A 12089-nucleotide genomic window follows, 5' to 3' on the forward strand; every position below is an offset into this window, starting at 1 on the left:
TTGCTTTTTTTACTGCGAGAATAAATGACTTGCTCTGACAACAGGCTGACTGAGCACACGCTGACGAGCAATAAATGAACACGTCGACATTTATTAACTGCTTTTAAAACAGTGAACTGACTGGACAAATGTAACGCATAACTGGTATAATAAAGAAAATAACCCAAACACAATGCCAATACAGCACACACAAGAACATAGCAAACACAAGCAAAATAATGCCTACAAGGTACCCCGAATGAGGCGTCGCCGACTCACCCAGGGAGCCCGTGAGACCAAGCCGCGGAATCGTCTCCACGGACCTCACGCGCGACATAACCGTACATGGTCACGCAAAACCTACAGAAAGAAAGTGTTCTCCCTCATGTGTCCACGAAACCGCGCTTCCGCCTGGTGGCGCTGCTGGTGCCACCGTGCTAAAGTGTCTCGACACTACAGTTCCAGTGACTTTACACGGCGCGAGCTCGACACTGCCGAACTACTATTGAGCCGGATGCGTATGCACCATGACGCGAAAACTACTTTACAGGAGGTGATAGCACTTCCAAAATAAATGCTGAATAGATCAATGCATAGTATTCTGTTAATGAAGCAGTATTTCCTCACTATCATCATTAGGCGTATTAGTACTTGTTAGTGACCCAATAGTAATTACCATGTATTGGATGTTGGTTACTGTGAGTGTTTTGAAGGTGGCTTTCTTTTCTCATGTCTTTTTTTTTCATGATATGAACAATTTTAAGCATCTACGCGTATCGGGCTTCCCTAAGCAGCATCTTTTTTAGCCCTTCGTTTCAGAATATTTGCTGGTATGGGAATTTAACACAATCATGGCTAAATCTCATACATTCTGCACATCCCAAATCACTTGTTTTGTTTCACTGCGATGACCTCGGCGTGACAGTTTTTTTTTTTTTTACAGCAAAAGCTGTTATGAGATCACTTTTCGGGTCACGCGCACTTGCACGTCGACCACCACCGCCACCGCCGCCGTTGTCCGCAACCAAACTGCGCGAAATTAGAAGAAGAAACCTTGCACCAATGACATAGTGGGGCTTGAACCCGTGTCCGCTGGGTGCCAGCCCAGTATTTTACCACTCAGCTACACCGGTGCTTGTTAATTGTCAAACTTGCCTTAGGCAGGTTTGATGTCGGGAAATAAATTGCGTTATTACGACTTATAAAGCGTTTTACAACAGCGAAATAACAACCAGTTATCGCGCAATGCGTATAGCGTAACGAGTGGGCAGTCCAATGCGCCAACCCATTACAAAAGCTTGTTCTTGTTCTCCTATTAACTGTGGCGCATACCCACTTCAGCCATAATTCCTCATCGTCTTCAGCCACTGCATGAACAATATGCACGGAATTCTCAGCAAGTGTTTAGCGGATACCATGCTTCTCAGAAAAATGAGAAGAAATAGCATAGCGAATGCCGGCATACTACCCAAAAGTTTATTATTAATGCTCTAGCGGGTATACCAAGCAAGTGTGCTCGCAGTAGTTACCCTATGAGTGTTCTGAAAAGGCTCGCAAAGGCTGCTCTTCTAGCTTTCTCTGTGATTGTGCTGCGCCTACCGCGTAGTCCATGGGTTTTGTTTCTTTTGTTTTGAGGAAAAAAAACAATAATGATAATCTTCACTCTTGGCAACTTTTTTTTTCATCAAATTCGCGTAAGAATTGAATACAATGCCACCAATTCACTCATATTTTTTACTTTCGCAATGGGTGAGAACAACAACAATAGGCCCTATCTGCTGGCTGTTGAAGAATTCGGCTGACAATTAAGTGATTGACCGCCTATAATGTCTCCACTGATATTTCTGTAAATATCGACATCAGCAGCTTATGCTTCTCTTTTCGGAGGCACAGGTTCGCGAATTCAACCTTCGTTCATGGTGCTGTTCGAATACTACATAACCTTGTATTTTAGTGCGTTCAGAACTACAACTAATCAATAGCTACTTAACTGATGATACAGGAGAGGTGGATACAAACGTACAATAAAAATACGCGAAAGAAGAGAGAGGTTGAAGTAATACATTGCTGTGAAGCCTTGCCTGTGCATACTGACCTTGAAATGAAATAACATGTGAAATGCTAGTACGTATGCTGCTCGTTCTGTACTCAGTTACGTACTCATGGCTCCGAGCGGCCGAGACAAGAATGGCACTTTTTCAGATATTTTTCAGAGTTTTACCTATATTTTCTTTTGTTCCTAGTAAGTGCTTTCTCCTAACACTGATTGTCTAGAACAAGGTTTCTGAAACTTTAAAACGATTTTTCTGAAAGCTGCATGTTGCCCAGAACGAAGAAGTGCTTGTATTTTATCAAAAACACTCGTGCAAAAAGCAAAAAGAAGGAGAGGATATCCAAATCCAACCAAAGTTGCGCATTTCACAAGGGCCACGATAAAAAAAATTATCCTACTTTGGTTGCGCACATACACCCGTCACGCTCTCAAATCTTAAGCTTACCTTTTTCATGCATATACCTCAATTAAAATCGAAGAGTTGGAAGCACCAAGACAATATTTTGTTTCCATCCCATGGTCGTTACCATGGCTTGTTTCCATTCTGGTCGTTTTGTTCGATACACACAACCGTCGCCCTTCGCTAAGGCATGCAAGCTCGCATATGACCAGCGCGTTCACGCAGGCACCAAGCCTCGCGGGGCGCTCTGCAAACAGGCGACGAGAAAACGCCGAGGACCCAAGCGCGCTGCTTCCGGCCTAATTTGTGGCTTGTTTGACCGGCTCCGCCGTATACTCCGCCGAGTGTTTTCGCGCGAATACGTCGTCCCCGGTACGCGCCCTTTTCACGCTTCCTCCGTGTCATGTATTGCGGCAACTCCATTGCCCTCCGCTGCGTTCCCGAGCTCACGTTTTGCATCCTCCGGTGTTTGCTGAAGGAGTTTTCCTCGTCGCCAACTTCTGGTGCCCGCTGTTGGGCTTTCTCAGTTTCGACGAAATTACCTTTCTACGACTCGACTACGCTCCTTCTCACTCGGAGACGTGGAGCAAACACTGCAAGTATATCGTGGTTTCGCGTGTGAATTTCTAAAGTGTGAAACACAGTACCTAATTAATGTGCTAGGTTTCTCTTTAACAGCGAAGATTAGCTGTCGTCCGGGATGATACTTCATGCGTGAATCGGCAGACTCACACATCCACTTCGGATCTATCAACCTATCTCTTGCTGGCCTGCTTCGTCTCTAAAGTTTGCCGACAAATACTTGTCCGAGCTGTCTTTTTGAATATTTATCTCATTGGGAAGTGCATACTGTCGCGAGAGGAAACGACAAAAACGGTCGAGACGTAGCGAATGGTTGTTCACTTTCAGTCCCAGCAGCCAACAACTTCTTCCTTCCCAACCTCGACTGCTACTAGCGCGTGGAATTACCCTCTCGTCACGAGAAGAAAAGGGCTTTAGCTTGATACCATAGCTTGAAAGAAAATTGTAAGCTAAGCCGAGAAAGGTAGGAATGACTTGAATAGTAAAGGACAAAATTAAAGAAACAAGAAAGAGAGACACATTGGGATTGATAGCAGGCGGGACACAGCAAAGTTTGTACCTTGCAGTCGGCGCGAATGCTGTGGTTTCATCCTGTTGACGTGAACCACATCCGAAGAACGTGGTGGATAAGAGTGGTGCGATGTCTCCACTGCCACAACTTCGTAGTTGACTTTGCCAATGCGATGCAGAACGTGGTGGGGTCCGAAATACCGGCACAACCATTTTTTCGGAGCGACCATGTCGTCGTATAGGCATCCAAATTCAGACTAGGTGACTCGTCTTGTAGGCCACCGCTATGTGATGGCTGTTGTACCGGCGAACATCTTGGTCTTGTCGAGACAAAATGTGTTGCCCCGCGAGACTTCTTGCTGCATCAGCGCACTGGACGAAGACGATTGTATCCGGTGAAGTGGTGACGGATAGAGTTGGCATGAGCATTAATTCAAGCATCGTGTTCACATCGCGGCCGTAAATGAGTCTGAAAGGTGCAAATCTAGTGGTTTCTTGGAGAGCCGTGTTGTAGGCAAGTATTACGTATGGGAGTACTTCGTCGTAAATCTATTGATTCGAGGCTACGTAGATTGAAAGCATATTTGCAATCGTTTTGATGAGGCGCTCGGTCAAACCATTGGTCTGCCGGTGGTATGCTTTTGCTGTTTGGTGTGTGATACCATTCAGCTTCAAGATATTACAAAGCAACTGCACCGTGAAGGCTGTATCGCAATCTGTGATGACAACAGCTCGGGCACCATGACCGAGAACAATGTTTTTGACGAAGAAGTTGGCCACATCGAACGCAGTAGCTCGCTAAACGGCTTGGGTTTCGCAAAATCTATTCAAATAGTCGGTTGCGACAACAATACAGTGGTTGTTAGCTGTAGAGTTGGAAAATGGCCCAAGCAAATTCATGCCGACCTGTTCGAAAGGTGCGTGTGGAGGTATGACAGGCTGGAAAAATTCGGCTGGTTTCATTAGAGAAACTTTGCAGCGTTGGCAAGCAGTACAAGTTTTGACGTACTACTTCACGGTTTTTGAGAGTTTCCGCCAATAGTACTTCGCCAGGGTGCGTGTGAAGCCAAGATGACTGCAACTACCAGCAGGTAAACTGTTTGCACAAAATGAAAGTTGCGCTTGTAGAGGCCGTCGTCGCGTATAGGCAAAAAGAAGGCGAGTTACGCGCAAAATGACAGGAATGTAGTGGGCGACTTCCTTCAAGGTATTCAATTAGTGGTTGTAGTACTCGGGCTTGGCGTTGCTGTTGGGCCACATTGGAAGTGGCTAGAGTAAAAAGAAAGAACCCTTTGGAGTGGTCTCGACGGGGGCACGAGAAAGGCAGTCGGCGTCGGCGTTTTTCTGGCCAGACCGGTACACGATTGTCAAGTCCAATTCCTGCAGCCAAAGGCTCTGTCTTGCAAGACAACCCGAAGAATCTTTGAGATTACCCAACCAGCAGAGAGAGTAGTGATCACTGACTATTTAGAGGGACCGTTTGTACAAGTATGACCAGAACTTTGTAATAGCCCATACGACGACCACGCATTCCTTTTAAGCTGTTGGATAGTTCTTCTCGGCAGAAGACAACGTGTGGCTAGCATAGGCGATAACGCGTTCAACGCCATCTTGAAACTGCACGAGAATGGCTCCGAGGCTAAGGTTGCTAGCATCAGTGTGCACTTTTGTATCTGCTTCTGTGTCAAAGTGATCAAGGATCGGTGGGTTTTGAAGACGTTGCTGAAGCTCACGGAAAGCGTCAGATTGGGCCGAGCCCCAGGTAAAGGCGACGTTGTCCTTGATTAGTTGTTGCAAAGGTCCTGCGATTTTAGAAAAATTTGGCACAAAACGGCGGTAATAGGCACAAAGGCCAAGAAATCGGTGCACATCTTGCTTCGTCTTCGGCATCGGGGGTAAAGGAACTGCCGTGGTTTTTTCGGGGTCAGGACGCACACCTTTACTGCTCCCGATATGGCCCAATAATCTTAGCTCCTCGTAATCAAAGTGGCACTTTTCCAGCTTCAAAGAGAGACCGGAAGTACGAATGGCCTTGAATCCGCTCAATGTGCCCTTCAAAAGTCGTGTAAAAAACTACGTCATCTAAGTACGCTAAACATGAATGGCACATCACGTCGGCTAACACTGTGACCTTCATTCGCTGGAACGTAGCTGAAGCGGAACATGACCCAAAAGAGAGGACCTTGAATTTCTGGAGGCCGTAAGGGGTTATGAACGCCGTTTTTTCTCCGGTTTTGTTCGTGAACATCAATCTGCCAGTACCCGCTACGAAAATCCGTCGACGAAAAGTAGCGGGCATGTCGCATACGATCAAAAGAGTCTTCAATACAGTGAAGGGGATAAAAGTTTTTTCTTTAGTAACGGAGTTCAGTTTGTGGTAATCCACACAGAATCGGAGCGAGCCATATTTCTTCTTAACCAGTCAAACAGGTTACGCCCATGGACTAATTAAAGGTTGAATGACGTCGTCATCGAGCGATTTGTTTGACATGAAGACTAATAGCATCCTTTTCTTTCTGTGATACGCGGTAAGCGTGTTGATGCATCGGTTGGACGGTTGGGTCAGTGATGATTTTGTGTTTGGTTAGCAGAGTCTGCAGGACCTTCGATGTAGTAGCGAAACAGTCACTAAAAATGACAGCAAGCTGAGTAGTCTTTCCCGCTTGTGTTGCTCCAACTGCTGACTAACGTTGATGTGGTTCGTAACGGCTACATCACAGCTTTCATCTGCGGAGTGCGTCGTAATCAAAGCGATATTCAATATCTCAACTCGTAATTGCCTGTAAAGCGTGTTTTGTCTGTTGAGCTTGTGTGTACAAAGAAAAAGCAAACTTGTCAAGCTGTTACCATCTGAGTTGTCAAGCAAACTTTTCCCGCACTCATAGCGTATGGCTTGTAGATGTGAGCTAATGTTATTCCATTAGTAAATTATACGGAGCAGTGTGGTGATGCAGATGATAATTGTTGTTTGGATTGTCCCGCAAATTTATGATAATAAAAGTATTCATTTCAACAATTTCCTCGAGCTTTCATTGTGGTTGCCTGAAAAGCTTGGTTTTACTTAGCTTCTATCTACGCAGAAGAAGCAAAATCTGCATGGTCACAACCTCGCCAAACGGCAAGTAAATTAAGTGACAAGCAAAATACTGAAATGATGCTTAAGCTCAGCTGTTCAGTAGTATTTACGCCATAAAACCGCTATATTTTGGTTAACGCGCTCCTAAGAGAGCTGTACTGCTCTTTGTATCCTATTCTACTCCTTGTTTGTTTCGTGGTACTTGAGGTAGAATCGTGTAACATTAGCACTGTCGACAAACTGTACTAGTGGTGACATCAAAATAAAGGATACCTTTGCCTTGTTTCCGTACATTTATTGCGTAATGAAGGTACAATTCCCACCCAGTCTAAATGACGCCACCTTGCCCTGTCATGAAGCTCGCGACTTCTTGTGTACATTATGAAGTAAATACAGTACTTAATGTAGCACGACTAGTGTAAGAATAACCTTTTACGTGTTTAGAGCGTTGCGTATGTAGCTACGAGTTCAAGCACTGAAAGCTATATAGGTGCTCCATTGGAAACATGGACACGAAAATATAGTCACTTCTCTCATGGTTGCGGCACTTTATTGCAGTATTAACTAGAATGAATCCCTTGAAGAGGCCGTGTTGCATGGGCCTACTGTCTCAGTGCTGGCGATGACGATGGATAGCGAAGGTGTTATTTGCTTTCTGCACTTGCTGGTAGCACTGACACTTTCGGTGATATTTTGATGGCTCTTCACTGGTCTGAATAGTGGTTTCAATTTGTATTATAAGCACGAGGTGTGCACGAGTTCTCCCCGGATACACTATTTTCTTTTTGTTTATTCGTCGCTTTTGCCGCTGACAATATATTCATCTTACGTAGGTGTCAGCTAACGATTATCAACCAAAACTCCACGCGTGCTTGTTCTCTCGAGAGCAGAACATCGAGTAATGCACGCACAAATCTACGCTGTGACAAATGCTACTAAAAACGTCATGGGAAGTGTGTGAATTCGATCATACATTTATGTTCAGTGCGCAATGAAGAACTAGCTCACAAAGCAAATCATAGATGAAGAAACAAAGAGGGCGGAGCTTTTCACATTAACTTGATGTGGGCCGTAGGCTCTGGCCCACAGCAGAAGGCAGAAAAGCATTACTGTATATGGAGTCGCAGAGGGAGAATAGTTTGCAGTGATGTTCTTGTGGGAATGTTAAGATCTGCTCACTTTCTCGTAAGTGTTCTAATGATGAGCCGATCTGAAAAATTAGTTAAAAAATATTGCCCAGTTTGCTGTTATTTGCAGAAGACTGGGTCACGGCAGAGCTACTGGGCACCTAATTGCCCCTAACGTGGCTGTGATTTTACCCTCTCAACTTTATTTTTCCGATCCCTTGCACTATTTTACTATACATGGCCATGTTTGCTCTCCTTTGTTTTCTTTTTTTAGCCTGTGTCTGTACACCTCTTTCTCTCTATCTATTCGTCCGTCTTTCTTTTTCTATTTTTCTTCCAAGGACTTATCTTTTTTTCCTTCTTTCTTTCTGTGTGTCTTCCACTCTTTATTTCTGTAGTAGTTCCCTCACTTTTCACCTCTCTCACTCTTCGATCATAAATGATCTGCTGTAATACTCCTTTAGCGCCTATGTAGCCCAGTGATAGGGAATATCCCAGTACTTACCCCAATGGTTCACAAAAAATTAATAACAACGTCCAAGGCCGAGTAAAGCCTGCACATTTCAGCTTCTCTGGTTAACCATCTGTAATCAATGCTTTGGTGGTAATTGAGCGCGTACGGTTCATGATGTTGATATTTTGCTATCTATAGCGCACGGCTCTCTTGTTGTAATGTGCCACGGGGACAACGCCTTATTACTTTCCACCTAAAATCAAAATTTGCAATATTCTTGTACAAGTATTTAATGTTTGTAGTTTTAATGCGTAAGCTTTCTTAGGTGGCTCTTCCAAGAAAGCTGTTCGTCTGTCTGCAACGCCTTACACGATGCGATTCCCCCAAAAGATATCTTCAGAAATTTCATCGGGCTTCCCTAAAAATGCGTAAGCATCACGCTATTCGGTACTAACGTTCCACTTTAATCATGTAGCTCATCGTGTGACGGAGAGACAGACACATATTTTCTGGGTGAATTGCCTGAAAATTCTTGCGTAATATTGGAGCAAATAAGACACAACAAAGATGTTTCCAGAGGCGAGTTTTAAACCCAAAGCACCCCGCTCAAGGCCAGGTGTATTACTCACTATAAGGCTAACCATTCACGCCCTTAGAAGTTCGAGATATCTCGACCACTAGTTTAGGAGATGCCTGTTCCTGTGACGGCAAGGGTTTCCTTTTTTTTCTGTAGTGATGCGCAGTGACGAAGTGTGCTCGCAGTGCGATGATCCCACACCTAATACGTGAGAGCCGCTCAGGACTGAACACTCGCGGCATGACAACAATTCAGGACTGAGGAGCGCGACGGGACTGGGCACTACGTGGTAAACGCTGACAGATGCACAGTGAAGTTTGCTCATGAATACTGCCACTTGCTGATCACTATTTATACGTCTTGTAGTTTTATCAAAGAAAAACAAAACAGAACCGCAGCAACCTATAAGGCGACCGAGATGAGCAAGAGACGCAACGCTTGCGCATACCTAAGGGAGTTTGTGCAAGCATTTGTTTTGCTCAGACTACGCGAGAGAAGCTGAACCTCTGAGGGCTTACATATACGCGATATCTCTGAACTCATGAGCTGGAGGTCAACGAGCTTATGCGTCTTTTGTAAGATAAAACAATGTGGAGGTTGTTGTTCGGACGAACACGCAAATCTGACCGCGCAGTGTGGAGCGATGTCACTTGATGTTTTGCAATTGTCTGTTGTTTTCTTTTGCGGTATTATAAATATGTGCCTTTTCAAAAATTAATAAAATAAGGGTAACCGATTGAAAACTTGGCGGTTTTCAATTTTCGCTCTACTATTTGTGCTATCAAGCTGTCATGGTTGACAATTATATATGTATGTATTAGAGGTCGTGTCACTCACGGAATTTTCGTGGCGGCTTCCTACGCTGTCTTATAATACTTCAGTCGAAATTAGTAGCCCTTTACTTTTGAAAATAGAACGTAAACTTTATACCCTCTTACATGCTTGAACGCTTTGTATTTCGACCTTTATGAGTGCTTTTAATTCATCGGGCTTACGAGTTTTCCAGCCATGTGAAGCTAATTTCTGAGGCTATAACAGGGCCCTTTTATCTAAAGCATGTAAGGTGGAAACATCATGTTTATTTAAATCTTAGTGATTTTCATGCAAAACGTAAACATAAGCCCGAGGACATATCAACTCCGAGTATTTTTTGAGCCACTGTCGCAGTCAAAAGCAATGAAGAGAAAACTTGGTGTTTGAGGTGCGAAGAAACTCGAATGAATCCGAATGAAGTAAAGTAGCTGCGAAAATAACCAGGAGGATAACGCTGACTCTTCTAGACTACCAGTTCCTTCTTTGCAGCTAAAAGAGCCATCAGACCACTATATTGTTTACTTCTTGCGCTTATTTGTAATAGAACCCATTTTAGGGCACTGCCGGAAAACATTCCGGCACGCCTCATATATCCAAGAAACGGCCAATGTTCTATTTAAAATCTCGAACTCCTGCTTTCACACTTGTGGATTGTGAGGCCCATGACCCTCTCTGAGTTCGTCGTGGGAGAATCCGCAATCTCTGGGAGAAAACTTCGAGCAGAAGCGCAGCAGCCGCAGTAGCCGAGTGTTTTTCATTCCTTCTCCCCAGCGTCGGCTGCTGTTGCGCACGCACATAGCGACTGGCATTCGCCATTTTGGTGCTTTTTGAGATTGCGAATGAGAATATATGAGCATGCCCGTGTGCCGCATGTATTAAGGGAGCACGTAGTATATTTCCATGTCAAAAGGAAAGCTGCCTCTCGAATGGCTTTTTTTTTGCTCGCTATTCCTGCTTTCATTTTTCTACCGTTTTATATACTCCATACTAGAGCTATAAAGACAGCTTTATTTGCCACAGTCCAAATGTTAGTGCTAGAAGGATAACTGTGCATGAAATTTATGGCAGAGAGATGCAAAAGTACCGAGTCAGCCGAAGCACTTACTATTAAATGTTTCTGAACTTGTGATGTGTCGGATTTGAGCGCATAATGATGAAGCTTCTGGCCCAGAGAAAGTGCACTATTGGTTCAGCCTGGTTTCGTCCACCATAATGCCTCCCACACCTTTTTTTTTCTTTAAGGGTAACTAGGCAACGCTAGAGACTAATCGTAAAACGAGAAGCGCGCCCCGCCTTGGTGGCCTAGTGGTTAAAGTACTCCGCTGCTGACCCGCAGGTGTCGCGATCGCATCTCGGCGGCGGCGGCTGCATTTTCGTTGGAGGCAAAAATGCTGTAGACCTGTGTGCTCAGATTTGGGTGCGCGTAAAATAACCCCAAGTGGTTGAAACTTCCAGAGCTCTCCACTATATACGGCGTCTTTCACAATCATATGGTGGTTTTGGGACATTAAACCACACATATCAATCAAATCAAAACGAGAAGCGATGGATGCATTAAGTGCAAACTGCGCGCTTTCTCTGGTGCTACTTTTTGTGGATGACGATAGTGACACGTGTAAAGACATAATATCTCACTGTGGCCGCGTCACACTGCGTGAAACATTTATTTGCGTTGCCATTCGGTGCAGGCCACTCTTCAACGTGCTGGAACTTTCTGGAGTGTTAATACGACACAACCTCCCTTATAGAGCTTTCGCGAGCATCAGCAATAATCCTGGAGTTTACGATGTCTGATGTATATCAATTCCGATGGGTTTCACTTAGGGTAGATTTGATTATCTTCGACCGACGATGGTGCTCACCGCCATTATTTCACTGTGAGCGTTTTGCCTTATGGGCACAGGTTCGCCCAATAAAGCGTTCAATCTTATCGATTAGACGGTCCGTTCTTCATCACCACAGTAATGTGACTAAGGTATCTAAGGTAATCTCTTTTCTTTCTACCACAGGAACAGCTGCTGCTGAGTGTAATTCCTGCCTACATCGCAGCCGAGGTGAAGCGTAGGATCATGCTGAAAATGGCCGATGCTTGTCAAACTTCCACGAAGAGGAGCCGCCAGCGATTCCATGAGCTGTACGTTCAGCGTCATAACAACGTCAGGTGTGTGCCGTGCCTTTCCACTGAAACCGTAGAGTCTTACGTTGCACGTCTGAGTGGCATATTATGCCTCAGTAAAACCTACCTGTTTACTTTAATAGCCAATAAATATCCATTACTGAACTTCATGAAGCTTTGTGAAGCCTGACAGATAACAATTTTTAGTCGCCTGTTATTTACATGGGACGAAGGGGCAGCGAATGTTGTATCAGTTGAGTTCAAAGCGTTTTAGTTCCTTTCGTGCATGTATTACAGAAAAAAAGCATGATCTAGTATTAAGTAATGGTTTTCTTCTGAGCATTCACCTGACAGCTACTAAATTTACTTAATCTTGCCTTTTTACAAGCGTAAGCAACATAC

General features: G+C 44.4%; 1 protein-coding gene across 1 annotated transcript in view; it reads left to right on the plus strand.

Annotated features, from left to right (window-relative positions):
* The window catches only part of LOC142775126 (adenylate cyclase type 7-like), a 286309-nt gene that overhangs the window by 194056 nt on the left and 80164 nt on the right, over positions 1 to 12089 (plus strand). Inside the window, exon 4 of the mRNA XM_075876475.1 lies at positions 11581 to 11732. Within this exon, the coding sequence (XP_075732590.1) occupies positions 11581 to 11732 (152 nt within the window). The remainder of the gene's footprint in view (positions 1 to 11580; positions 11733 to 12089) is intronic.

The sequence above is a fragment of the Rhipicephalus microplus genome, chromosome X, assembly GCF_043290135.1.
Source record: "Rhipicephalus microplus isolate Deutch F79 chromosome X, USDA_Rmic, whole genome shotgun sequence".
In the NCBI taxonomy this organism is placed as follows: Eukaryota; Metazoa; Arthropoda; class Arachnida; order Ixodida; family Ixodidae; genus Rhipicephalus; species Rhipicephalus microplus.